Raw genomic sequence first — 24,815 nt, 5'->3', positions numbered from 1 at the left:
GACAACCTGATTCCCCTATGTCTACCCCAGCGCTTAGAACAGTGCTCTGCACATAGTAAGCGCTTAACAAATACCAACATAATTATTATTAAGTGATGAGAAGTGGCGTGGTCGCTAGTGGCTAGAGCCCGGGCCTGGGAGTCGGAGGACCTGAGTTCTAATCCCGGCTCTGCCACTGCCCTGCTGGGGGACCCCGGGCAGATCATTGGCGATGATGCTGACGATAATAATCATGGTGTTTGTTAAGCGCTTACTATGTGCCAGGCACAGTTACTAAGCTGGGGTGGATACAAGCAAATCAGGTCAGACTGAGTCCCTGTCCCACGCAGGGCTCGCAGTCTCAATCCCCATTTTATAGATGACGCGACTGAGGCCCAGGGAAGGGAAATGACTTGCCCAAGGTCACACGGCAGCAAGCGGCAGAGCCAGAATGCCCTAGCGGAAAGAGCACAGATCTGGGAGTCCAGATGGGGTCCCGATCGGTAAGGGCTCAGTCAATACCTCTGATTGATCCCAGCTCTGCCCCTCGCCTACTGTGTGACCGTGGGTAGGGCTCTTACCCTCTCTGAGCCTCAGTGTCTTCATCTGTACAATGGTGAGAAGATTAGATTGTCTCTATCTGTTGCCGAATTGTACATTCCAAGCGCTTAGTACAGTGCTCTGCACATAGTTAAGCGCTCACTAAATACTATTGAATGAATGAATGAATCTGGTGCCCTCCCTCCCCCTTAGATTGCTAGCCCCCTGGGGACAGGGCCAGGGTCTGATAGGATTAACTCACATCTCCCCTAGTGTTTAGCGCCTAATTAGAGCCCAGTTCATTCATTCACACTTATTTATTGAGCACCTACTGCATACAGAGCACTGTACTAAGCTTATAGGAAAGTACTATGCAATAATATAGTATAGTATAATATATATACAATATATATTATAATAATATAATATGCCCAGGATGAGCTCACAGCCAAGCGTGGGGGGAAACAGACATCGGTATAAGTAAACAGATATCAGTATAAATAAATAAAATTGTGGATCTATATATAAGTGTTGTGGGGCCGGGAGAAGGGGGAAGAGCAAAGGGAGCGAGTCAGGGTGATGTGGAAGGGAGTGGGAGATGAGGAAAATTAGGGGTTAGTCAGGGAAGGCCTCTGGGAGGAGATGGGCCTTCAATAAGGCTTTAATAATGTTGGTATTTGTTAAGCGCTTACTATGTGCCGAGCACTGTTCTAAGCGCTGGGGTAGATACAGGGGAATCAGGTTGTCCCACGTGAGGCGCACAGTCTTCATCCCCATTTTCCAGATGAGGGAACTGAGGCCCAGAGAAGTGAAGTGACTCGCCCACAGTCACACAGCTGACAGGTGGCAGAGCCGGGAGTCGAACTCACGACCTCTGACTCCGAAGCCCAGGCTCTTTTCACTGCGCCACGTAAAGCTCTGAAGGGGAGAAGAGTCAGCGTCTGTGGGATTTGAGGAGGGAGGACGTTCCGGGCCAGAGGCGGGACGTGGGCCAGGGGTCGGCAAGGAGACGGGCGAGATGGAGGCCCAGTGAGAAGGTTAGCGGTACCAGAGGAGCGGAGTGTGCGGGTTGGGTCGTAGGAGAGAAGGGAGGTGAGGTAGGAGGGGGCAAGGCGATAGAGAGGCAATGGCGGGGAATTTTTGCTTGATACGGAGGTGGACTGGAGTGAGGAGAGACGGGAGGTTGGAGGTCAGAAAGAAGGCTGATGCAATAATCCAGGCGGGAGAGGATGAGCGATTGTACTAACGTGGTGGCGGTTTAGATGCAGAGAAAAGGCTGGATTTTAGCCATGTTGCAAAGGTGAGACCGACAGGAATCGATGACGGATTGGATAGAGAAGCAGTGTGGCTCAGTGGATAGAGCACGGGCTTGGGAGTCAGAGATTGTGGGTTCTAAACCCGGCTCCGCCGCTTGTCTGCTCTGTGACCTTGGATAAGTCACTTAACTTTTGTGCCTCTGTTACCTCATCTGTAAAATGGGGGTTCAAACCGTGAGCCCCACGTGGGACAACCTATTTATCTTGTATCTACCCAGCGCTTAGTGCTTGGCACAGAATAAGCGCTTAACAAATACCAAAATTATTATATGTGGGTTGAATGAGAGAGCGGAGTCAAGGGTGACGCCAAGGTTACGGGCTTGTGAGACGGGAAGGATGGTGGTGCCGTCTACATTGACGGGAAGTCTGGAAGACGACAGGGTTTGGGAGGGAAAATAAGGAGATCTGTTTTGGACATGTTAAGTTTGAGGTGACGGGAGAACAGCCAAGTAGAAATGTCTCAAAGGCAGGAGGAGATGCCAGCCTGGAGAGAGGGAGAGAGATCGGGGGAGGGTTCATTTCCTCTTCTGCAGGGTTTTTGCCCTGAGGTATGTCCTGGAGGATGGCAGCAACTATTTGCCGTCTCACCGGGCTACTCTGTGGCCGCTTCCAGGGAGCTGGGGAGCCGGCCGTCTGAAGCGGGAGGCCACTAACCCGACCCGGTCCGGTCCGATCTGGAGAGGCTCCGGCCACTCCCCCAGCCAGTGAGGCGGGACAGTCACCACTGACCCCTCCTCTCTCCGCTCATGGACTCCATATCCAGGCTTCCTTCCTTCCAGCCCTTCTCCCTCCTTTTTCTCTCTCTTCTTCTCTTTCTCCCTTCACCTCCAGATCAAGCCTGCCCTTTGTCTCTTCCTCTGCTCCGTTTTTTTTTTAACGGAATGCGTTGTCAGTCTACTGTATTTATTAATAATGATGATGATGATGGTATTTAAGTGTTTACTATGTACCGAGCACTGTTCTAAACGCCGGGGTAGATACACGATAATCAGGTTGTCCCATGTGTAACGCTTAACAAATGCCGTCATTATTATTATTAATAAAGAAGCCCCTGACCCACACAGGGCTCGCAGTCCGAGTAGGAGGGAGAGTGGGTTTTGAATCCCCATTTTGCATCTGAGGGAACAGAGGCACAGAGAAGTCAAGGGACTTGCCCAAGATCAGATTCATTCATTCAATAGTATTTATTGAGCGCTTACTCTGTGCAGAGCACTGTACTAAGCGCTTGGAATGTACAAATCGGTAACAGAGAGAGACAGTCCCTGCCCTCTGACGGGCTTACGGTCTGATCGGGGGAGACAGACAAGAACGATGGCGATAAATAGAATCGAGGGGAAGAACATCTCGTTAAAACAATAGCAAATAAATAGAATCAAGGTGATGCACATCTCATTAACAAAATAAATAGGGTAACGAAAATATATACAGTTGAGCGGACGAGTACAGTGCTGAGGGGATGGGAGCAGGTACGTGGGGGAGCCGGGATTAGAACCTAGGTCCTCTGACTCCCAGTCCTGTGCTCTTTTCACTAGGCCACACTCCTCTTACTTTTCATTCAGTTGTATTTATCGAGCACTGGACTAAGGCGTGGGAGAGTACAATACGACAATAAATAAGACACACTCCCTGCCCACAACAAGCTTACCGTCCAGAGGGGGAGAAAGACATTGAGATAAATAAATTGCGTATATGCACACAAATTCTGTGGGGTTGGGGCCGGGGTTGCAGAGAACAGCAAAGGGAGCAAGTCAGGGCGACGCAGAAGGGAGTAAGAGATGAGGAAAAGTGGGGCTTAGGCTGGGAAGGCCTCTTGGAGGAGATGGGCCTTCGGTAAGGCTTTGAAGAGGGGGAGAGTCATCGTCTGGAGGATTTGAGGAGGGAGGGGGTTCCAGGCCAGAGGCAGGACGTGTTCTGCGGCAGTGCAGGGGAGATGGAGCCACAGTGAGCAGGTTGGCATTAGAGGAGCGAAGTGTGCGGGCTGGGTTGGAGTAGGAGAGAAGGGAGGTGAGGTAGGAGGGGCCGAGGGGATGGACGGCTTTAAAGCCAGTGCTGAGGAGTTTTTATTTAATGCAGAGTTGGATGGGCAACCACTGGAATTTTTTGAGATGGGGGGGGGGGGGCGACACGTCCCGAACACTTTTGTAGAAAAATGATCCGGGAAGCAGAGTGCAGGGCATTGTATTGAGCGTTGGGATGGTATGACAGGAAGGGCGAGCTCACTGGTGGAGCTGACCCCCCGAGGCAGACCGCAATCCTGGCTAGCTAATCCCCGCCATTTATTTCCATCACCCACTGGAGTTGAGTAAGACCATCTGGACCGGTGGATAGTCACCCGGTCGGGGGGAAGAGGGAATTCAGATTAATCGGATTGACCCTGATGCTCTTCCCCCATCGTGCGATGGGAACTCAGACGTCCGATTCATTCATTCAGTCATATTTATTGTGCGCTTACTGTGTGCGAAGCACCATACTAAGCTCTTGGGAGAGAGAAGCAGCGTCACTCAGTGGAAAGAGCCCGGGCTTTGGAGTCAGAGACCATGGGTTCGAATCTCGGCTCTGCCACTTGTCAGCTGTGTGACTGTGGGCAAGTCACTTAACTTCTCTGGGCCTCAGTGACCTCATCTGTAAAATGGGGATGAAGACTGTGAGCCCCACGTGGGACAACCCCTGATTCCCTCGTGTCTCCCCCAGCGCTTAGAACAGTGCTCTGCACATAGTAAGCGCTTAACAAATACCAACTTAACTTCTCGGTGCCTCAATTACCTCATCTGTAAAATGGGGATGAAGACTGTGAGCCCCACGTGGGACAACCTGATTCCCTTGTGTCTACCCCAGCGCTTTGAACAGTGCTCTGCACATAGTAAGCGCTTAACAAATACCAACGTTATTATTATTACAGTGCAGCAACAAACAGATACGTTCCTGCCCACAGCGAGCTCACAATCTAGACGGGGAGGCAGACGGTAATATACACAAATAAATAAGTAAATAAATTACAGGTCTATACATATGTGTCATGGGGATGGGAGGGAGGATGAATGAAGGGAGCAAGTCAGGATGACGCAGAAGGGAAGGGGAGAAGAGGAGGGCTTAGTCAGGGAGGGCTTCTGGGAGGAGATGGGGCTTCAATAAGGCTTTGAAGCGGGGGAGAGCAATTTTCTGTCTGCTGTGAGGAGGGAGGGCGTTCCAGACCAGAGGGGGGATGTGGGTGAGAGGACAGTAAGGAGATAGACGAGATGGAGGCCCAATGAGAAAGTTGACTTTAGTTGGATCTGTTCTGACCCTGGAACTTGTGCACAGCCTTCTTCATGGAAATGTGGAAAATGCAAAGTTGTTTGGAGAATGAACACAAGATTGAGCTTTATTTTTTATGGTATTTGTTAAGCGCTTATTATGTACCAGGCCCTGTACTAAATACTGGGGAAGATACAAGCTAATCAGGTCAGACCCAATCCCTGCCCTACTTTAGGCCTCACAGTCTTGGAGCCCAAGTAGGAGGGAGAGCAGGTATTCCCCATTTTACAGATGAGGAGACTGAGGCCCAGAGACGCGAAATGTCTCACCCTTGGTCACACAGCAAGCTGAGGGGAGAGCTGGGATTTCGGCCCTGCTCCTCTGACACCCAGGCCTGGGCTCTTTCCATTAGGTCACACCACTGCTGTGTACAGAGGGTATTGTGCACAAGTGGCAGAGATGGGATTAGAACCCAGCTCCTCTGACTACCAGGCCTGGGCTCTTTCCACTAGGCCACACTGCGACTATTTATGGAGGCTATTGCGCACAAATGGCAGAGCCAGGAATATGAACCCAGGTCCCCTGACTCCCAGACCCTGGGTCTTCCCACTAGACCACGGGGCTACTATGTGCAGAGGATAGTAATTCATTCAGTTCTATTTATTGAGTGTTTACTGTGTGCAGAACAGTGTACTAAGCACTTGGGAGAGTCCAATAAAGCAATATAACAGACAAATGCCACAGTGAGCTTCCAGTCTAGATATTGCGCACAAGTGGGAGAGTCTGCATTCGAACTCAGGTCTTTTAACTCCCAGGCTTGGGCTTTTTCCACCAGGCCATGCTACTACTATGTGCAGAGGATACTGCGCCCGGGCTTGGCAGCCTGAGGTCATGGGTTCGAATCGCGGCTCTGCCACTTGGTAGCTGTGTGACTGTGGACGAGTCACTTAACCTCTCTGGGCCTCAGTTACCTCATCTGTAAAATGGGGATTAAGACCGTGAGCCTTACGTGTGATAACCTGATCACCCTCTATCTACCCCAGCGCTTAGAACAGTGCTCTGCACATAGTAAGGGCTTAACAGATCCCAACATTATTAAGTAACAGAGTCTGCTACCTTGCTGGTACAGGCTCTCATAATATCCCGACTGGTTATTCCGTCAGCCTCCTTTCTGATCTCCCATCCTCCGGTCTCTCCCCGCTTCAGTCTGTACTTCACTCCGCTTCCACTGTAGATTCTCTTTCTACAGAAAGGCTCTGGGCATGTCACTCCCCTCCTCAAAAGCCTCCAGTGGTTGCTTATCATCCTTCGCATGAAGCAGAAACCCCTCACTCTTGGCTTCCAAGCCGTCCATCCCCTCGTCCCCTCCTACCTCACCTCCCTTCTCTCCTTCTCCAGCCCAGCCCGCACACTCCGCCCCTCTGCCTCCGCTCACCTCCTCACCACGCCTCGTTCTCGCCCGTCCCGCCGTCGACCCCCGGCCCACGTCCTCCCGCGGTCCCGGAAGGCCCTCCCTCCTCACCTCCGCCTAACTCACTCTCTTCCCCTCTCCAAAGCCCTACTGAGAGCTCACCTCCTCCGGGAGGCCTTCCCATACTGAGCCCTTCCTTTCCCTCCTCCCCTCCCCATTGCCCCTACTCCCTCCCTCTGCTCTACCCCCTTCCCCTCCCCACGGCACTTGTGTATATTTGTATATATTATTTATCGATAGTGTGTATATATCTATGAATCTATTTATCTTGATGGTATTGATCCCTGACTACTTGTTTTGTTAGACTGTGAGCCCGTGGTTGGGCAGGGATTGTCGCTATCTGTTGCCGAATTGTACATTCCAAGCACTTAGCACAGTGCTCTGCGTACAGTAGGCGCTCAATAGATACGCTTGAATGAATGAATGATTGGAAGCCAGGCCCTCCGACCCCTGGCCCTTCCCACCCGAGAAGCAGCGTGACCTAGGGAATAGAGCCCGGGCCTGGGAGTCAGAAGGTCCCGGATTCTAATTCCAGCTCTGCCACCTGTCTGTTGGGTGACCTGGGGCAAGTCACTGCACTTCTCTGGGCCTCAGTTCCCTCATCTGGAAAATGGGGATGAAGCCCGTGAGCCCCATGCGGGACGGGGACTGGGTCCAACCTGATTTCCTCGTATTCACCCCAGCGCTCAGTTCAGTGCCTCGCACATAGTGAGCGCTTAACAGATAGCGTAAGGAATTAAGCCCCGATGGTCCTCAGGCAGGGGTCCGGAGGGCCGCAGTCGTGCCAGTTGGCCCGTGCTTCCCCGGCCTGTGGTGTCGGAGGCGCCAGGCAGGGGCAGGTCAGGGCACGGGAGATGATTTCTAGAAAGCGGGTTGGTCCGGTGGGGGCGGCCGGGCAGCCGGAGGGGAGGGGAGGAGAAGGGGACGGAGAGTCACAGTCACATGACGCTCCCCTCGGACCCGTTGGTCCAGCTGCCTCCGGCCCGTGCTGGAAAAGCCAGCCGAGAATCAGGGTACCCGGCCCGGCCCCCCTCATTTCTTTTTCGTTTCGGTGCGGCATTTAAGCGCTTACGATGTGCCAGGCACTGTGGGGTGGATCCCAGCTGATCGGGTTGGACTCAGTCCCGGTCCCACGTGGGGCTCTCCGTCTTCATCCCCATTTTACAGATGAGGGAACTGAGGCCCAGAGAAGTGGCTGGGAGAGCGCTTGGGAGGGCCCAGTAGAAGAATGTAACAGACGCTCTCCCTGTCCAATAATAATAATAATGTTGGTATTTGTTAAGCGCTTACTATGTGCCGAGCACTGTTCTAAGCGCTGGGGTAGACATAGGGGAATCAGGCTGTCCCACGTGGGGCTCACATTCTTAATCCCCATTTTACAGATGAGGGAACTGAGGCACAGAGAAGTTAAGTGACTTGCCCACAGTCACACAGCCGACAAGTAGCAGAGCTGGGATTCGAACTCATGAGCCCTGATTCCAAAGCCCGTGCTCTTTCCACTGAGCCACGCTGCTTCTCTGTCCACGACGCTTCTCTGTCCACGACGAGCTTACGGCGTGAAGCAGCGTGGCTCGGTGGAAAGAGCCCAGGCTTAGGAGTCAGAGGTCATGGGTTCTAATCCCGGCTCCGCCACCTGTCAGCTGTGTGATTTTGGACAAGTCACTTGACTTCTCGGTGCCTCAGTGACCTCATCTGTAAAATGGGGATTAAGATTGTGAACCTCACGTGCGACAACCCGATTACCCTGTATCTACCCCAGCGCTTAGACCAGTGCTTGGCGCAGAGTAAGCGCTTAACAGATATCAACATTATTATTATTATTAAAGTAACTTGCCCAAGGTCTCATACCTGAACTGAGCGTCTAGTGGGAGAGGACTGATGGTAGTGCTCTTAGGGTGGGCTTCGGCGTGGCTCAGTGGAAAGAGTCCGGGCTTGGGAGGCAGAGGTCATGTGTTCGAATCCTGGCTCTGCCGCTTGTCAGCTTTGTGACTGTGGGCAAGTCACTTCACTTCTCTGTGCCTCAGTTACCTCATCTGTAAAATGGGGATTAACTGTGAGCCTCGCGTGGGGCAACCTGATTACCCTGTATCTACCCCAGCACTTAGAACAGTGCTCGGCACATAGTAAGCGCTTAACAAATGCCAACATTATTATTCAGCGCTTAGAACAGTGCTCTGCACATAGTAAGCACTTAAATACCAACAGTATTATTATTATTAACATATTGTACGTATCTTTAAACTGTATACCAGTCTTTAAATTCTGTATTATAAATGACTTATTTCTTCCTATTAATGTCTTTCTCCCCATCTAGACTCCCAGCTCATTATGGGCAGGGAACGTGTCAACAGGTTCTCTCGTCTCATCCTCTCAAGTGCTTAGAACAGTGCTCTGCACCTAGTAAGCACTCGATAGGATGGATGGTTGGCTGGTCATCTGTGAAATGGGGATTGAGACTGTGAGCCCCCCATGGGACAAGGGACGATCGCCAACCCGATTTACCCGTGTCCCCCCCAGAGGTTAATACGGTACCTGGCACATAGTAAGCGCTCAGTAGATACTGCGGATGGGTGGGCGGATGGATGGTGATCTGGAAAACAGGGGTTGAGACTGTGAGCCCCACGTGGGACGGGGACCGTTTCCGACCCGATCTGCTTGTGTCCACCTCGGCGCTTAGTACAGTGCCTGGGACGCGCTAAGCCCTTAACAGATACCATCAGTATTAATATTATTCTGAGTTGCCAGATTGGTGGGTCATCGGGGCGATCCCCGGGACGTGGCCCGGTTGTAATGCTGTGCGGTTTCTGTTTTTATTTTGTGTCATCGCTCGGCCCAGGTCCGGCCTCTTCTGCCTCCCTCCGCCTTCTCCGCCCGGCCGAGAGGACCCGCCGCCGACGTCCGGCCCGCCCTGGGACCCGCCGCCGACGTCCGGCCCGCCCTGGGACCCGCCGCCGACGTCCGGCCCGCCCTGGGACCCGCCGCCGACGCCCGGCCCGCCCTGGGACCCCCCGCCACCGGCCGCCGCCGCCGCCTCCCCGGCGCTGCCCCCGGGGCCCGCGGCCCCGGAGGGGGACCCGCCCCCGCCGCCCCCTCCTCCGCCGCCTCTGCCGGCGGGCCGGGCGCCCCCCTACCCGCCGTACTTCGAGGGCGCCCCGTACCCGCCGCCCCTGTGGCTACGCCACACGTACCGGCAGTGGGTGCCCCAGCCGCCCCCACGGGGGCTGAAGCGGAGCCGCCGCCGCCGACCGTCGTCCCGGCCGCGCCCGCCGGGCCGCCTGACCCCCAGCACCATCCGCCTGCGCCCCCGCCGCGTCCTCTGCCAGAACTGCCAGACCTCCCTGGGCCCCGACCAGTCCGCCCACGCCCCCCGCCGCCGGCCCGGGCCCGCCTCGCCCTCACCCCCGGCCCGCCGCCACGGCCACCACCGCGACGGGCCCGCGGAGCCGGGCGGCGGGGCCCGCCGGGGCCGGCCGGAGCGGGGGGCGGCCAGGGGCAGGGCCGGCCGGGGCCCGGGGCGCGGCGAGGCGGTGCCCCGCAGCCCCGTCATCAAGATCTCTTACAGCACCCCACAGGGCACGGGGGAGGTGGTGGAGATCCCCTCCCGCATCCACGGGTCGCTCCGGCCCTTCTGCCCGCCGCGGGTTCCCCCGGAACCCCCCGCCCCGCTCGCCTCCGTCCCCAAGCTGAAGCTGACGCGGCCCGGGCTCCCGCCCGCCGTCCCTCCCCCGCCCAAGATCCGCCTGAAGCCGCAGCGGCCGGACGGCGGGGACAGCGCCGTGTCCGTCTACAAGGCGGAGCTGGTCGGCGAGCCCGGCCTCCCGCCCGGAGAGCCCCTCCTCGGCCCCCCGCCCCCGCCGGCCTTCTTCCCCGGCCGGGCCTCGGGGCCGGGCTCGGCCCGGGCGTCCTCGGGGAGCGAGGAGGACGGCGTCGACGAGGAGGAGGAGGACGAGGAGGAGGGGGACGGTGGCGGCGCCCGCGGCGCCCGCCGCTTCCGGGGCTTCGGCCGCGGGCGGCCCGGCCGGGACGACCTGGCCTTCCTGGTCAATTACCACAAGAGGAGGGCCGATTCCTCCGGGCTGCCGGTGTGGAGCAACGACAGCCTGGACGAGTCCAAGTCGTCCAGCTCGGAGGCGGCGTCGCCCGCCCCCTGCGACTTCCTGCCCGGCGACGACCTCTCGGTGTCGTCGTCGTCGTCCTCCCGGGACGAGCGCAAGACGGTGCCCCCGCTGACGGTCCGGCTGCACACGCAGAGCGTCCCCCGCTGCGTGACGGAGGACGGGAGGACCGTCTCGGTCGGGGACGTCGTGTGGGGGAAGATCCACGGCTTCCCGTGGTGGCCCGCCCGGATTCTCGACATCAACCTCGGCCAGAAGGCGGACGGGGATCCCTCGTGGCAAGAAGCCAAAGTCTCGTGGTTCGGCTCGCCCACCACGTCCTTCCTCTCGGTCTCGAAACTGTCCCCCTTCTCGGAGTTTTTCAAACTGCGGTTCAACCGGAAGAAGAAGGGGCTCTATCGGAAGGCCATCGCCGAGGCCGCCAAGGCGGCCGACCACCTCAGCCCGGAGATCCGAGACCTCCTGACCCAGTTCGAGACGTAGCCTGAGACCCGGGGGCCGGGTGAGTGCCCCGGGAACCGGCGGCTTCCGTCGCGGCTTTGGCCACGTGTCGGGGCTCGCGGGGAGGGCGGGGGTGGAGGGGACTTCCCCCGCTCTCCTCCTCTCGGGCCCGGGGGTCCGTGACACCTCGTCGGTAGTGGAATCTGGGGACCCTCGGCCTCATTGTGAATGGGGAAGAGGAAAGAACATCTGTCTAAGCCTACATTTGGTAGGGGGTGGGTTTGTGTGGGCGAGTGTGTGTGTGTTGGGAGGGTGGGGGTCTAGCGCTGCACGTTGAGGAGTGGGTTTTGGGAGTGGATCTGTGTGCGGGGGGAATGGACAGCGGTTGAGGCGGGGGGTTCGTGCCAAATGGCGGTTTTATAGTAAAGGGCCGGTGGTTGAAAGTCTCGAGTTAATAATAATAATAATAATGGTACTTAAGTGCTTACTCTGGGCCAAGCACTGTTTTTAGTGTTGGGGTAGATACAAGGTAATCAGGTTGTCCCACTTGGGGCTCACAGTCATCATCCCCATTTTACAGATGAGGTAACCGAGGCACAGAGAAGTGAAGCGGCTTGACCAGAGTCACGCGGCAGACAAGTGACGGAGCCGGGCTAGGAACCCAGGTCTTCCGACTCCCCAGCCCGTGCTCTTTCCACTAAGCCTAGCCGCTGTCCTCCCTTGCACATCCAGGGGTCCTCCGGTTATCCACGGTCCTTTTCTTCCCTTCCCACACGCTGGGCCCAGAGGCGCCCGGCTGGTGGACAAGGAGAGGGGAACATGGAGTTAAAGCCGTTTGGACCGGATGGACCGATGGATTGGCGCGACCAGAGCCTCCCGCTTCTGTCCACGGCCAGCGGCCTGTCGTTACGCCGAGCGTTTGGCTCTGTTAGCCCTCTACCTCGGGCAGGTTACGTCCCCAGGGTCTAAACGGGAGTGCCGGTCAAGGAAATCAGCCAGTCGATCGTATTCATTGAGCGCTTACCGGGTGTGGAGCACTGTACTAAACTCTTGAGAGAGTGCAATACGACAACAAACGGACACGTTCCCTGCCCACAATGAGCTGACAGTCTAGAGGGGGAGACAGACATTAATGGAAATGAGTAAATGACAGGTACGGTCGCAAGTGCTGTGACGCTGGGAGGGGGGATGAATGAAGGGAGCAGGTCAGGGCGATGCAGAAGAGAGTGGGAGAAGAAGAAAGGAGGGCTTAGTCAGGGAAGGCCTCTTAGAGGAGAGGTGCTTCAGTGAGGCCTTGAAGGGAGGGAGAGTCCTTTGTTCCAAGTAGGACGCGGGCGAGAGGCCGACGGCGAGATAGATGAGATGGAGGTGCAGTGAGAAGGTTGGCATTAGAGGAGCAGAGTGTCTGGGCTGGGTTGGACTAGGAGCGAGGTGAAGTAGGAGGGGGCATGGTGAGGGGCGGCTTTAAAGCCAATGGTAAGTAGTTTCTGTTTGACGCGGAGGTGGATGGGCAACCACCGGAGGTTCTTCGAATCCCAGGTCTGCCACTTGTCAGCTGTGTGACCTTGGGCAAGTCACTTAACTTCTCTGTGCCTCAGTGACCTCATCTGTAAAATGGGGATTAAGACTGTGAGCCTCACGTGGGACAACCTGATTACCCCGTATCTAACCCAGCGCTTAGAACAGTGCTCTGCACATAGTAAGCGCTTAACAAACACCGACATTATTATTGAGGATCGAGGAAATGTTTCCTGAATGTCTTTGTTGAAAAATGGTCTGGGCAGCAGAGTGAAGTATGGACCGGAGTGGGGAAAAACAGGAGGCAGGGAGGTCGGCGAGGAGGCTGTTACAGTAAACAAGGTGGGATAGGAGAAGTCCTTTTAAAAATAATAATAATAATAATAATGTTGGTATTTGTTAAGTGCTTACTATGTGCAGAGCACTGTTCTAAGCGCTGGGGTAGATACAGGGTAATCAGGTTGTCCCACGGGAGGCTCACAGTCTTCATCCCCATTTTATAGATGGGGTAACTGAGGCACAGAGAAGTTAGGTGACTTGCCTACAGTCACACAGCTGACAAGTGGCAGAGCCGGGAGTCGAACCCATGACCTCTGACTCCGAAGCCCAGGCTCTTTCCACTGAGCCGCGCCGCTTAATATGATAGCAGTTTGGGTGGAGAGGGAAGGGCAAATTTTAACAACGTTGTGAAGGTTGAGCTGACAATATGTGAATATGTTAGTTGAACGAGAGAGATGAGTCGAGAATAATGCCGAGGTTATGAGCTTGAGGCGGGAAGGAAGGTGGTGCCGTCTACAGTGATGGGAAAGTCAGGGGAAGAAGGACAGGTTTTGGGTGGAAAGATAAGGAGTTCTGTTTTGGATATGTTAAGTTTGAGCTGATGGTGGGACATCCAAGTAGAGATGTGTTGCAGACAGGAGGAAATACGAGACTGCGGAGAGGGAGAGAGATCAGGGCTGGAATTGTAGATTTGGGAATCATCCACATAGAGGTGACGTTTGAAGCCATGGGAGCAAATGAGTTCTCCAGAGGAGGGGTGTAGATGGAGAATAGAAGGGGACCCTGAACTGAACCTGAACTGTGGCAACCCCACAGTGAGGAGGTGGGAGACGGAAGAGGAGCCTGTGAAAGAGACTGAGAAATAAGAGGAGAACCAGGAGAGGACAGTATCAGTGAAGCTAAGGTTGGGTGATATTTCCAGGAGAAGGGGGTGAGAGTTCGAGGAGGAGTAGGGTGGGGGTAGAGTAAGAATCCAACTCTCCTCCTCTGCCGTCTTGCGTCTCTTCCGGCCTCCATGACGTAGGTCTCCCACCCGCACTTCAGGTACGACGTGTCCAAAACCGGCTTCCTCACCTTCCGTCCCGAACTCTCCCTTCCGCCTAACTTTCCCATCACTCTTCACGACACTGGCATCCTCCCCGTTTCTCAAGCGCACAAGATCGGTATTTGACTCATCCCTGCCTTTCAGTCGTCGCAGTCAGTCACATCGCATCCGGAATCTGCCCCTTCCTTTTCCTTCAGGCGGTCATCGGGCTGGACCAAACCCTGGTCATATCCCATCTCTACCACCACGGGTAACCTCCTCGCCGACCTCCCTGCCTCCAGCCTTTCCAGTCCGTACTCCTCTCTGCTGCCCGAATTCTTTTTATGAAACATTGTTTTGAGCGCACCTCCACTCCTCAGAAATCTCCAGTGACCCGCCTCCACTCCTCATCGTGCAGAACTCCCAATTGTACACTCGTTTTGGGTAGGGAACGTGTCTGCTATTTCTGCTGTGCTCTCCCAAGTGCTTAGTATAGTGCTCTGCACGTAGTGAACGCTCGATAAATACCCTTGATCCATCATTGATTTTTGAATCCCCATTTTACAGATGAGACTGAGGCACGGAGAAGTGAAGCGGCTGCCCCGTGGTCACCCAGGGATGTGGCGGAGCCGGGATTAGAGCCCAGGTCCTCGGACTCCCAGGCCTGTGCTCTTTCCTCTACGCCACGCTGCTTCACCGAGGCACGGACTGGACTTTCTGACCTAGCACTTGGTCACCTCCTTCTTCCCCACTGCCCCTTCCCACTCCAGTAGGTTGTAAAGCTCTTTCTGGGTGGGATTTTGTCTACTAACTGTGTTGTATTGTACTCTCCCAAGCTCATACTTCATCCCTCTGTACACAGTAAGCGCTCCGTAAATGCCACTGAATTTTTCGTGTGTGTTTTTTAATGGTATTTAACACTTTCTATGTGCCAGGCACTGTACTAAGCGCCGGGATTGATACTAGATCATCAGGTCGGAGACCGCCTCTGTCCCACATCAATTAATCAATGACATGTGAGTGCTTACTGTGTGTAGAGCACTGTACTAAGCACTTGGGAGAGTACCATATAGCAGAGCGGGTAGCACGTTCCCTGCCCAGGTGAGTTTCCAGTCAAGACCCGGCCTCCTGTCTCTCCCCACCTCAGTCCATACTTCCATCTGCTGCCTGACCATTTTTCTAAAAACGGTTCAGTCTCCATCTCACTCCTCAGGAGAGTAGTTGACCGTCCACCTCTGCATCAAACAGAAACTCCTCACCACTGGCTTTAAATAAAGCACGCAGGCCCCTTGCCCCCCGTCCTACCTGATCTCACTGAACTACAACCCGTCTCACACACTTCCCTCCTCAAACACCAAGCTACTCACTGTACCTCGACCTTTTCTTGCTCGCCACCGACCCCTTGCCCCCATCCGCCTTCTGGCCTGGAACTCCCTCCCCCATCGTATCTGACAGACCATCACTCTTGCCACCTTCAAAGCCTTATTAAAAGCACGTCTCCTCCAAGAAGCCTTCCCTGACTAAGGCCTCAATTCCCCTACCCCCTCTCCTTACTGAATAATATAATAATGGCATTTATTAAGCGCTTACTATGTGCCAAGCACTGTTCTAAGCCCTGAGGAGGTACAGGGTAATCAGGTTGCCCCACGTGGGGCTCAGAGTCTTAATCCCCATTTTACGGATGAGGTAGCTGAGGCACAGAGAAGTGAAGTGACTTGCCCAGAGTCACACAGCTGACAAGTGGTGGAGGCGGGATTAGAGCCCTTGACCTCTGACTCAGGGCACAGGCTTGGTTGTCGGAGGATGTGGGTTCTAATCCCGGCTCCGCCACTTGTCTGCTGTGACCTTGGGCAAGTCACATAACTTCTCTGGGCCTCAGTTACCTTATTTGAAAAATGGGGATTGGGACTGTGAGCCCCACATGGGACAACCTGATTACCTAGTGTCTACTTTGTGTGGATTGAATGAGAGGAGTCAAGGGTAACGCCAAGGTTAGGGGTTTGTGAGAGAAGGATATTCGGGAGGGAGACTGGGGATCCAATCCCCATTTAAAAGATGAAGAAACTGAGTCACGGAGAAGAATAATGATGGTATTTGTTAAGCGCTCACTCTGTGCCAAGCACTCTTCTAATCACTGGGGTAGTTACAAGGTAATCAGGTTGTCCCACGTGGGGCTCCCAGTCTTAATCCCCATTTTTACAGATGAGGTCACTGAGGCACCGAGAGGTTAAGTGGCTTGCCCAAGGTCACACAGCTGACAAGTGGCAGAGCCGGGATTAGAACCCACGTCCTCTGACTCCTAAACCCGGGCTCTTTCCACTAAGTCACGCTGCTGGCGACTTGCCCAGCGGGCCATTGGTGGTGCTGGGATTAGAACCCGGGTCCTTCTCTGAGCAGGCTGATTTTGAATTAGGTTCTGCTTCCTCACCATAGAATACCTACTGCCCCAAAACATTTAAGCTCATTGTGAGCAGGGAATGTGTCTATCATTATATTCTACTCTCTCAAGCGCTTAGTACAGTGCTCTGCACACAGTAAGCGCTCTATAAATATGATCGAATGAATTTCTTTGGGTGTTTGATGTAATCCAGGTGTTAAATTAGACTGAGCTCCACAGGGACTGTGTCTGACCTCATCTTCTATCAACCCCAGTGCTTTGTACAGTGCTTGGCATAGAATAAGTGCTTAACAAACACCACAATCACTCCGAACCAAACTCTGTATTACAACCCTGGGGGTGCTAACGTAATCAGATACGGGAGGGAGGGAGGGAGGGAGGGAGGGAGGGAGGAGCAGGAGAACAGGCATGAATCCCCATCTTACAGATGAGGAAACTGAGGTAAGGACAAATTAAGAGTCTTGCCCCAGATCACACGACAGACAAGTGGCGGAGCAGGGTTTGGAACCCAAGACCCCTTCTTTCCAGCAGAAAGATTTTGATCATGTACCGTAACTTCTGCTCTTTAGATTCTTTGAGTTAATTGAATCCGAATTGCGTTCGGGAACCCTCCGTTTCTCATTTCATAGGATATCCTCTAAAACCCACTTTAATTAAAATTTCATTCTCCCCCACCGGCAGAAAAATAAGTCGTCTTCCCCCTGCAGATTGGCCTGTACAAAAGTTATAATTATTTCGTGACCTCCCCAAAAAACTCGTGCCCCTAATTTCCTGTATGTGTTGTAGTCAGATCTACATTGACTTATCCCATATTTATGCTAAGTCACCGGGACTTCTAAACAGTGGAGTAAGAAGGATGGTTCATTTTCCCGTGCCCCAGACTTAAATCCTTTTGGATCGAGCGGGGATTCATTTTATAAATTGGGGTAGAGGATGTGGTTATTTTAGTTGGGTAGGAGGGGGAAGATTCTTTCTGTATGGCATTGGTATCCATTGGGGAGGGAAGAGGAATTTGTGGACAATGTAATAAAAGTATCAGATCATTTTTAGAAGTTGACTCAGGCAGAATATGAATAACTTGAATGGACCTGACAATGACTCGTGAGCAAAGGGTCGTTTGTGAGTTGTGGAATTTGTGTGTAGTCCTTAATCGGTGTCATGAAACCTGACGAATGAGGAAAGTCGCAAAATTATGTAAGAACTGTTGAATCAATCAATGGAAGAATGTAGGAATCTATGTACGAATGGATCAATCGATTAATAGTATTGAGCGCTTCCTATGTGCAGAGCAAGTAGAGAGTTCAATATGATAATTACAATAATAATGATGGTATTTGTTAAGCACTTACTACAAGCAGGCCCTGTACTAAGTGCTGGGATGGATTCAAGGAAATTGGGTTGGACACAGTCCCTGTCCCATGTGGGCCTCACAGTCTTAATCCCCAGTTTACAGATTCATTCAATCGTATTTATTGAGCGCTTACTAAGTGCAGAGCACTGTACTAAGCGCTTGGAATGTACAATTGGGCAACAGATAGAGACAATCCCTGCCCAATAATGGGCTCACAGTCTAAACGGGGGAGACAGACAACAAAGCAGAAGAGAACAAAACAAAAACAAGACAACATCATCAAGATAAATAGAATCAAGGAGATATACACCTCATTAACAAAATAAATAGGGTAATAAATAAAATATACAAATGAGCACAGTGCTTGGGGAGGGGAAGGGGGAAGAGCAGAAGGTGGGAAGGGGGAGGGGGAGCAGAGAGAAAGGGGGGGCTAAGTCTGGGAAGGCCTCCTGGAGGAGGTGAGCTCTCAGTAGGGCTTACTGAGAGCCTTACTGACTACCAGTAGGGAGAGGAAAAGGCCAGCCACAACTGGGCAAAGAAGGGCAGGCGAACAGGGGCAAAAGAACAGGAAATGGGCCTTGGGGCTATTAGGCAGATTAAGCTCGTAGATGAGGGGACTGAGGCCAGAGAAGTGAAGTGACTTGCCCAGGGTCACACAGCAGACATGTGGTGGAGCTGGGATTAGAACCCATGACCCTTTTACTCCCAGGCCTGTATTCTATCCACTCTGCCATGCTGCTTCTCCAGCGTGGTAGAAACTAGTGGTAGAAAAAACAGCCAGACAGAAATAGTACATTCTATTTTACCATTTACACAAACTATAAACTGCTTGTGTGTGCCATCTCTTAGTTCTGTTTTTTAAATTCTTTTTTGGGAAGAAATTGTAAGTGGGAACTCTCTAAGCAGGGCTGTTACACTTGCCAAGACTAAGGGAAATTTTGAATTTGACTTGGCATTTTGTAAAAAAGAATTGCAGCAATCCTCGGTGCTACTCATGTATGTGATGATAAACTGAAGTTTTGTAATAAAGTGCCCTGAAAGATGAGATATAATTAAGGAATAGGGAAACACCTGGGGTGTGGCTTAGTGGAAAGAGAACAGGCTTGGGAGTCAGGTCATGGGTTCTAATCCTGGCTCCGCCACTTGTCCGCTGTGAGACCTTGGGCAAGTCACTTAACTTCTCTGGGCCTCAGTTACCTCATATGTAAAAATGGGGATTAAAAAAAAAAATGTGTGCCCCATGTGGGACAACCTGATTACCCTGTATCTACCCCAGTGCTTAGAACAGTGCTCTGTACATAGTAAGCACTTAACAAATACCGTAATTATTATTAGTACAGTGCTCTGCACACAGTAAGCACTCAATAAGTACGATTGAATGAATGAATGGATTCAGGCTTTTCAAAACCTTCCTAAAATCACATTTCCGCCCTGACCAAGTCCTATATTTCCCCTGTAATACTTATAGTGCTTGTTAAGCACTTACTATGTGCCAGGCACTGTTCTAAGCGCTGGAGTAGATACGTGTTTATCAGGTCAGCGTGACTCAGTGGAAAGAGCATGGACTTTGGAGTCAGAGGTCATGAGTTCGAATCCCAGCTCTGCCACTTGTCAGCTGTGTGACTGTGGGCAAGTCACTTAACTTCTCAGTGCCTCAGTTACCTCATCTGTAAAATGGGGATTAAGATTGTGAGCCCCATGTGGGACAACCTGATTCCCCCGTGTCTCCCCCAGCGCTTAGAACAGTGCTCGGCACATAGTAAGCGCTTAACAAATGCCAACATTATTATTATTATTATTAGTAGTAGTAGGTCGGATACAGTCTCTGCCCAACATGGGACTCCCGGTCTTAATCCCCCATTGACAGATGAGGTGATTGAGGCATAGAGGGAGTAAAACGACTTGCCCAAGGTCACACAGCAGTCTTGTGGCGAAGCCAGGCTAAATACTTTCCCCTCTACATCCCCTAAGTCATCCTCTTAGTTGTGTACGTCTTAAACAGATGGAGAAGCAGTGTAGCCTAGTGGATAGAGCACAGGCCTGGGAGTCAGAAGGACCTGGGTTCTTATCCTACCTCTGCCACTTGTCTCTTCTGTGACCTTGATAGATGAATCGAAGAAGAGGATGAGGTTCCGGGGTTTAATTAATTGACATTTCACTTATAAACTAGGTACGGGACTGCTTGTCTCTGGAATCTTTATCCTTCACCCTGAAGCCATGCCCCACAGCACTTTTCTCCATATCTGTAATTTATTTATATTAATGTCTGTCTCCCTCTCTAAATGGTAAACTTGTAGTTGGCAGGGTTTGTGTCTTTCTGATACTGTACTCTCCCAAGTGCTTAGTTCAGGGCTCTGCAATCAATCATATTTATTGGGTGCTAACTCTGGGCAGAGTACTGTGCTAAGCACTTGGGAGAGTACAGTGCAGTAGAGTTGGTAGACATGGTTTCTGCCCTCTATAGAAGGTTACAATGTAGAGGGGGAGACAGTCTGGCCTGAGCCGTTCACCAAGCACTTCAGCTGTTGAAAATAAAAGTTGGGAAGAATAAATGGATAAATGTGTAAATGAATCAACAGTATTGCCCGGTGGAAAGAGCATGAGAATAGGAGTCAAGAAACCTGGATTCTAGTCCCAACTCTGTCCGGGTCTTGGGCAAGTCACTTCTCTGTGACCCAGTTTCCCTTTCGGTGAAATGAGCTGAGGTAAGACCCCTTGCAGAACAGAGTGTGAGCAATCTAATAATCTTGTGCCTATCTCAGCGCTTAGCACTTAGTAAGACCTTTTAAATGCAAAACCCAAAATAAATCGAGAGCATTCATTAAGCGTGAACGTGTAGAAGTGTGGTAGATAAAAACCCTTCCATTCTGATTTCCTCCGACTTTCTCCATTCTAATTTTGTCCCCGTGTCAAGAGGTAATTTCTTTCCCCCTGTTTCTCTGATGTTGGGCAGGGCTGAGCTCACCCATTTTCACAAGAAGAATTTGTGGTTGAGAAAAAGCGTTAGTTTCGAATCAGAGATTCAGAAGCCGGGTTTTCGTGGTAGATTAATCTGGCTCGGGTGACCTACGCTTTCTCAGTCTTGAAGTACTTGGTAATGAATGTTCAGTGAAGTGTAACTTAGGGGTGGTTAAAAAACACATTCTAAACTGGAAAATCAACTTATAAGATTTTTAAAAAACCTCTTATAAGAATATTTAATTTGCGCCTCTCCATCAATCTCTCTACCTTATTTGGGGTCGCTTTGGATTCCCTGAACAGGATCCTGTGGTGACTTTGAAAAAAACCAACAAGCTCGTTAAAGGAAAATGTCTCCCTCTCCTCCCATCTCTCCATCTCTTCTCCCCTCTATCTCTCTACCTTTTCCCTTATCTCTACCCTCTCTCCATCTTCTTTCTCTCTCACCTCTGAGTCTTCTCTGTCCTCCTTCCTCTCCCTCTCTTTTTCTCTCTCTCCCCCCTTTCCTCACTCTTCTCCCTCACATTTAATCCCATTTCTGGTTCCCCATCCACCTGGACATCAAACAGGAACTCCTCAGCATCGGCTTTAAGGCACTCCATGGCGCAGTGGAAAGAGCCTGGTCTTGGGAGTCAGAGGTCATGGGTTCGACTCTCGGCTCTGCCTCTTGTCAGCTGTGTGACTGTGGGCAAGTCACTTCACTTCTCTGGGCCTCAGTTACCTCATCTGTAAAATGGGGATTAACTGTGAGCCTCACGTGGGACAACCTCATTACCCTGTATCTCCCCCAGCGCTTAGAACAGTGCTCTGCACATAGTAAGCGCTTAACAAATACCAACATTCTTCTTCTTCTCTCCCCCTCCTACCTCACCTCCCTGATTTCCTTCTACAACCCAGCCTGCACACTTCATTCTCTTATTCCAGCCTACTCACTATACCTTCATCTTGTTTATCGCATCACCAACCCCTTGCCCACATTCTCCCTTTGGCCTGTAACTCCCTCCCCATTCTTATCCGGCAGACCACCGCTCTGCCCACCTTCAAAGTCCTGCAAAAATCCCAGATCCTCCAAGAGGCCTTCCGCGACCAAGCCCTCCTTTCCTCTACTCCCTCTCCCTTCTGTGTCACCTCTGCACTTAGGTCTCTTCCCTTTAAGTACTTGATATTCATGTCAATCTTAGCCTCCGTAACCTTACGTACCCATCTGTAATGTATTTCTACTAATGTGTGTCTCCCCCGTTAGACCGTAAACTCACTCTGGGCAGGAAACTGTGTCTACCAACTCTGTTGTCCTCTCCCAAGTGCCCAGTACACTCTGCACTGCACACAATAAGCGCTCAGTAAATACCACTGATCAATTGAGGTGTCAACTTGCTATCACACCTCAAATGCTCCTCATGCCTTGGGAGTTTTTTGTTGTTGTTGTTTTTCAGTTTTTCTTTTTTGCTGCCTAAAATCACTGACCTTTAGGGTACTTTGGAATAGAAGTTGGACCAACAGCTCTTCAGCAAAACCCAAGCGAATCAAAAGGCCAATTACTGGGGAAGGGAGATAGGAAGAGGAGAGTAAGGGGGACAATTGAATCTTTTGTTGTTGTTGTTCTACCCAAAATAATCTGCTGCACCTTTATATGCTGAATTCTTGGCTCGGGACTGCTATCTGAGCCTGTTGAAGAAATGTCTCCTTGGTGAATTATTAAGTTTTGTCATTCATTGGCAGGATCCAGTTGACCTAGTGCTCTTCACTTCCCCCGCAAAGGGCTGGGGGATGGTGTGGGGGGAAGGAGGGTCAAGATAATTGGGTTTTTCACTTTAAGTACTTGATCCGGTTTTAAAAAAAAAAGGTCTTGGACAGGTTTCATGGCTGAAAGGCCACTTTGATCTGACTCATTGTGAACCTGGAGTTGGAATGAAGATTATATCTGATATTCTAACTGTGTTCAGCTTCCTCCTCTGACTCTCAACTCCCAGTCAATCACTGGCATTTGCTTAGAACAGTGCTCGGCACATAGTAAGCGCTTAACAAATAACATTAATAAGTGCTTTCTGTGTGCAGGACACTGAACTAAGCCCTTGGGAGAGTACAAGAGAGTTTGCTGACAAGATCCCTGCCCCCCAGAGAGCGTACGATCATGAGAAGCAGTGAGGTTTGGAGAAAAAAGCACAGCACTGGGCTTCGGGAGACCGGGTTTCAAATCAATCATCAGTGGTATCTATTGAGCACTTACTGTGCAAGTATTGAGTACTTGGGAAAGTCCAGTAGAGTTGGTCTACACCATCCCAACCCACAAGGACATGGTGACACAGAAGAAAGAAGCAGCATGGCCTAGTGGATAGAGCTCAGGCCTGGGAGTCAGGTCATGGGTTCTAATCCTCGTTCTGCCACTTGATTGCTGTGTGACCTTGAGCAAGTCACTTCTCTTCTCTGTGCCTCAGTTACCTCATCTGTAAAATGGGGATTGAGACTGTGAGCCCTATGTGGTACTGTGTCCAACTGAATTTACTTCTATCTACCCCAGTGCTTAGTACAGTACCTGGCACACAGTAAGCACTTAACAAATACCACTATTATTAAAGAGTGAACAGTTGGGGAATTGAGGGGTTAAGCTATTAAACATTCATTCAGTAGTATTTATTGAGCGCTTACTATGTGCAGAGCACTGTACTAAGTGCCTGGAATGTACATCTAGACGGTAATCTTGTTGAGGTCAGAGAATGTATCTGCCCAGTCTCTTATGTTGTCTAATGTACTTTCCCAACCGCTTAATGTAGTGTTGAGCACACTATAGGCTCTCAATAAATATGATTGATTGATTGTTCTACCAGCTCTATTATACTGTATTTACTCTTTCATTCAATCGTATTTATTGAGCACTGTGTGCAGAGCACTGTAGTAAGCACTTGGGAAAGTACAGTAAAACAATAAAGAGTGACAGTTCCTGTCCATAATGAGCTGACATCCTAGAGGGGAAGAGACAGACATCAGTTTAAAGTAAACAGACTGATACAAATAAATAAAATGACGGATATGGACAGAAGTGCTCTGGGGCTGGGAAGGGGGAAGGGCAAAGGGAGCAAGTCAGGGAGACGCAAAAGGGAGTGGGAGAAGAGGAAAAATGGGGCTTAATCTGGGAAGGCCTCTTGGAGGAGCTGGGCCTTCATTTATTCATTCAATCGTATTTATTGAGAGCTTTCTGTAAGTGGAGCATATATATCTACCTATCTCTATATAAAGATAGATATATCTGTCATTTATGTATGTAAATATATTAATGCTCGTTCCCCCTCCATTCGATCGTATTTATTAAGCGTATACTATGTGCAGAGCACTGTACCAAGCGCTTGGTATGTACAATTCGGCAACAGACAGAGACTACCCCTACCTAACAACGGGCTCATAGTCTTGAAGGGGGGAGACAGGCATCAAAACAAGTAAACAGGCATTACTAGCATTCATATAAATAAATAGAATTTGAAGAGGGGGAGTGTCATTGTCTTCGAATTTGAGGAGGGAGAGCATTCCAGGCCAGAGATAGGACGTGGGCCGGGGTCGACGGCAGGACGAGCAAGAACAAGGCACAGTGAGGAGGTGAGCATCAGCAGAGGAGCGGAGTGTGTGGGCTGGGATAGAGAAGGGAGGGGAGGTAGGAGGGGGAAAGAGGGTGGGGAGATTTGAAGCCAATAGTGAGGAGTTTTTGATGATTCAGAGATGGATGGGCAACCACTGGAGATTTTGCTCTTCACATAGTAAGCACTCAATAAATATGATCGATTAAGCGGGAAAGGCCCCTTAGAGGAGATGAAACTCTACTAGGACTCTGAAGATGGGGAGAGTTGTGGTCAGTAAGCGAGGAGGCTGATGCAGTGGTCTTATTAGCAAGATATAAGTGGTTGGATCAGCATGGATAGGGCAGTTTGGATGGAGAGGCCCATTGCGCGGGACTGAAAGTCCAAAGACTTGGGTTTCGATGCCCTCTCTGCCACTTGCCTGCTGTGTGAACTTGGGCACTACACTTAAACTCTCTGTGCTTCAATTCCCATATCTATAAATACCAGTTCTCCCTCTCCCTTACAGTGTGAGCCCCGTGTGGGATAGGAACTGGGTCTGATCTGATTGTTTTATACCTACCCCGTGAGTAGCATGGTGCTTGGCACCTAGAGAAGCAACGTGGTTTAGTGGACAGAGTCCAGG

At 51.5% G+C, this 24,815-nt stretch overlaps 1 protein-coding gene across 1 annotated transcript in view; it reads left to right on the top strand.

The window, feature by feature from the left end:
* Positions 1–24,815, top strand: part of PWWP2B (PWWP domain containing 2B) — a 71,688-nt gene that overhangs the window by 9,176 nt on the left and 37,697 nt on the right. The window contains exons 2-3 of the mRNA XM_029059907.1: positions 9,377–9,526; positions 9,623–11,157. Coding sequence (XP_028915740.1) covers positions 9,377–9,526; positions 9,623–11,138 — 1,666 coding nt within the window. The 3' untranslated portion in view covers positions 11,139–11,157. The remainder of the gene's footprint in view (positions 1–9,376; positions 9,527–9,622; positions 11,158–24,815) is intronic.

This window comes from Ornithorhynchus anatinus, chromosome 3 (assembly GCF_004115215.2).
Source record: "Ornithorhynchus anatinus isolate Pmale09 chromosome 3, mOrnAna1.pri.v4, whole genome shotgun sequence".
Lineage (NCBI taxonomy): Eukaryota > Metazoa > Chordata > Mammalia > Monotremata > Ornithorhynchidae > Ornithorhynchus > Ornithorhynchus anatinus.
This window is presented reverse-complemented; position numbering and strand designations above follow the sequence as displayed.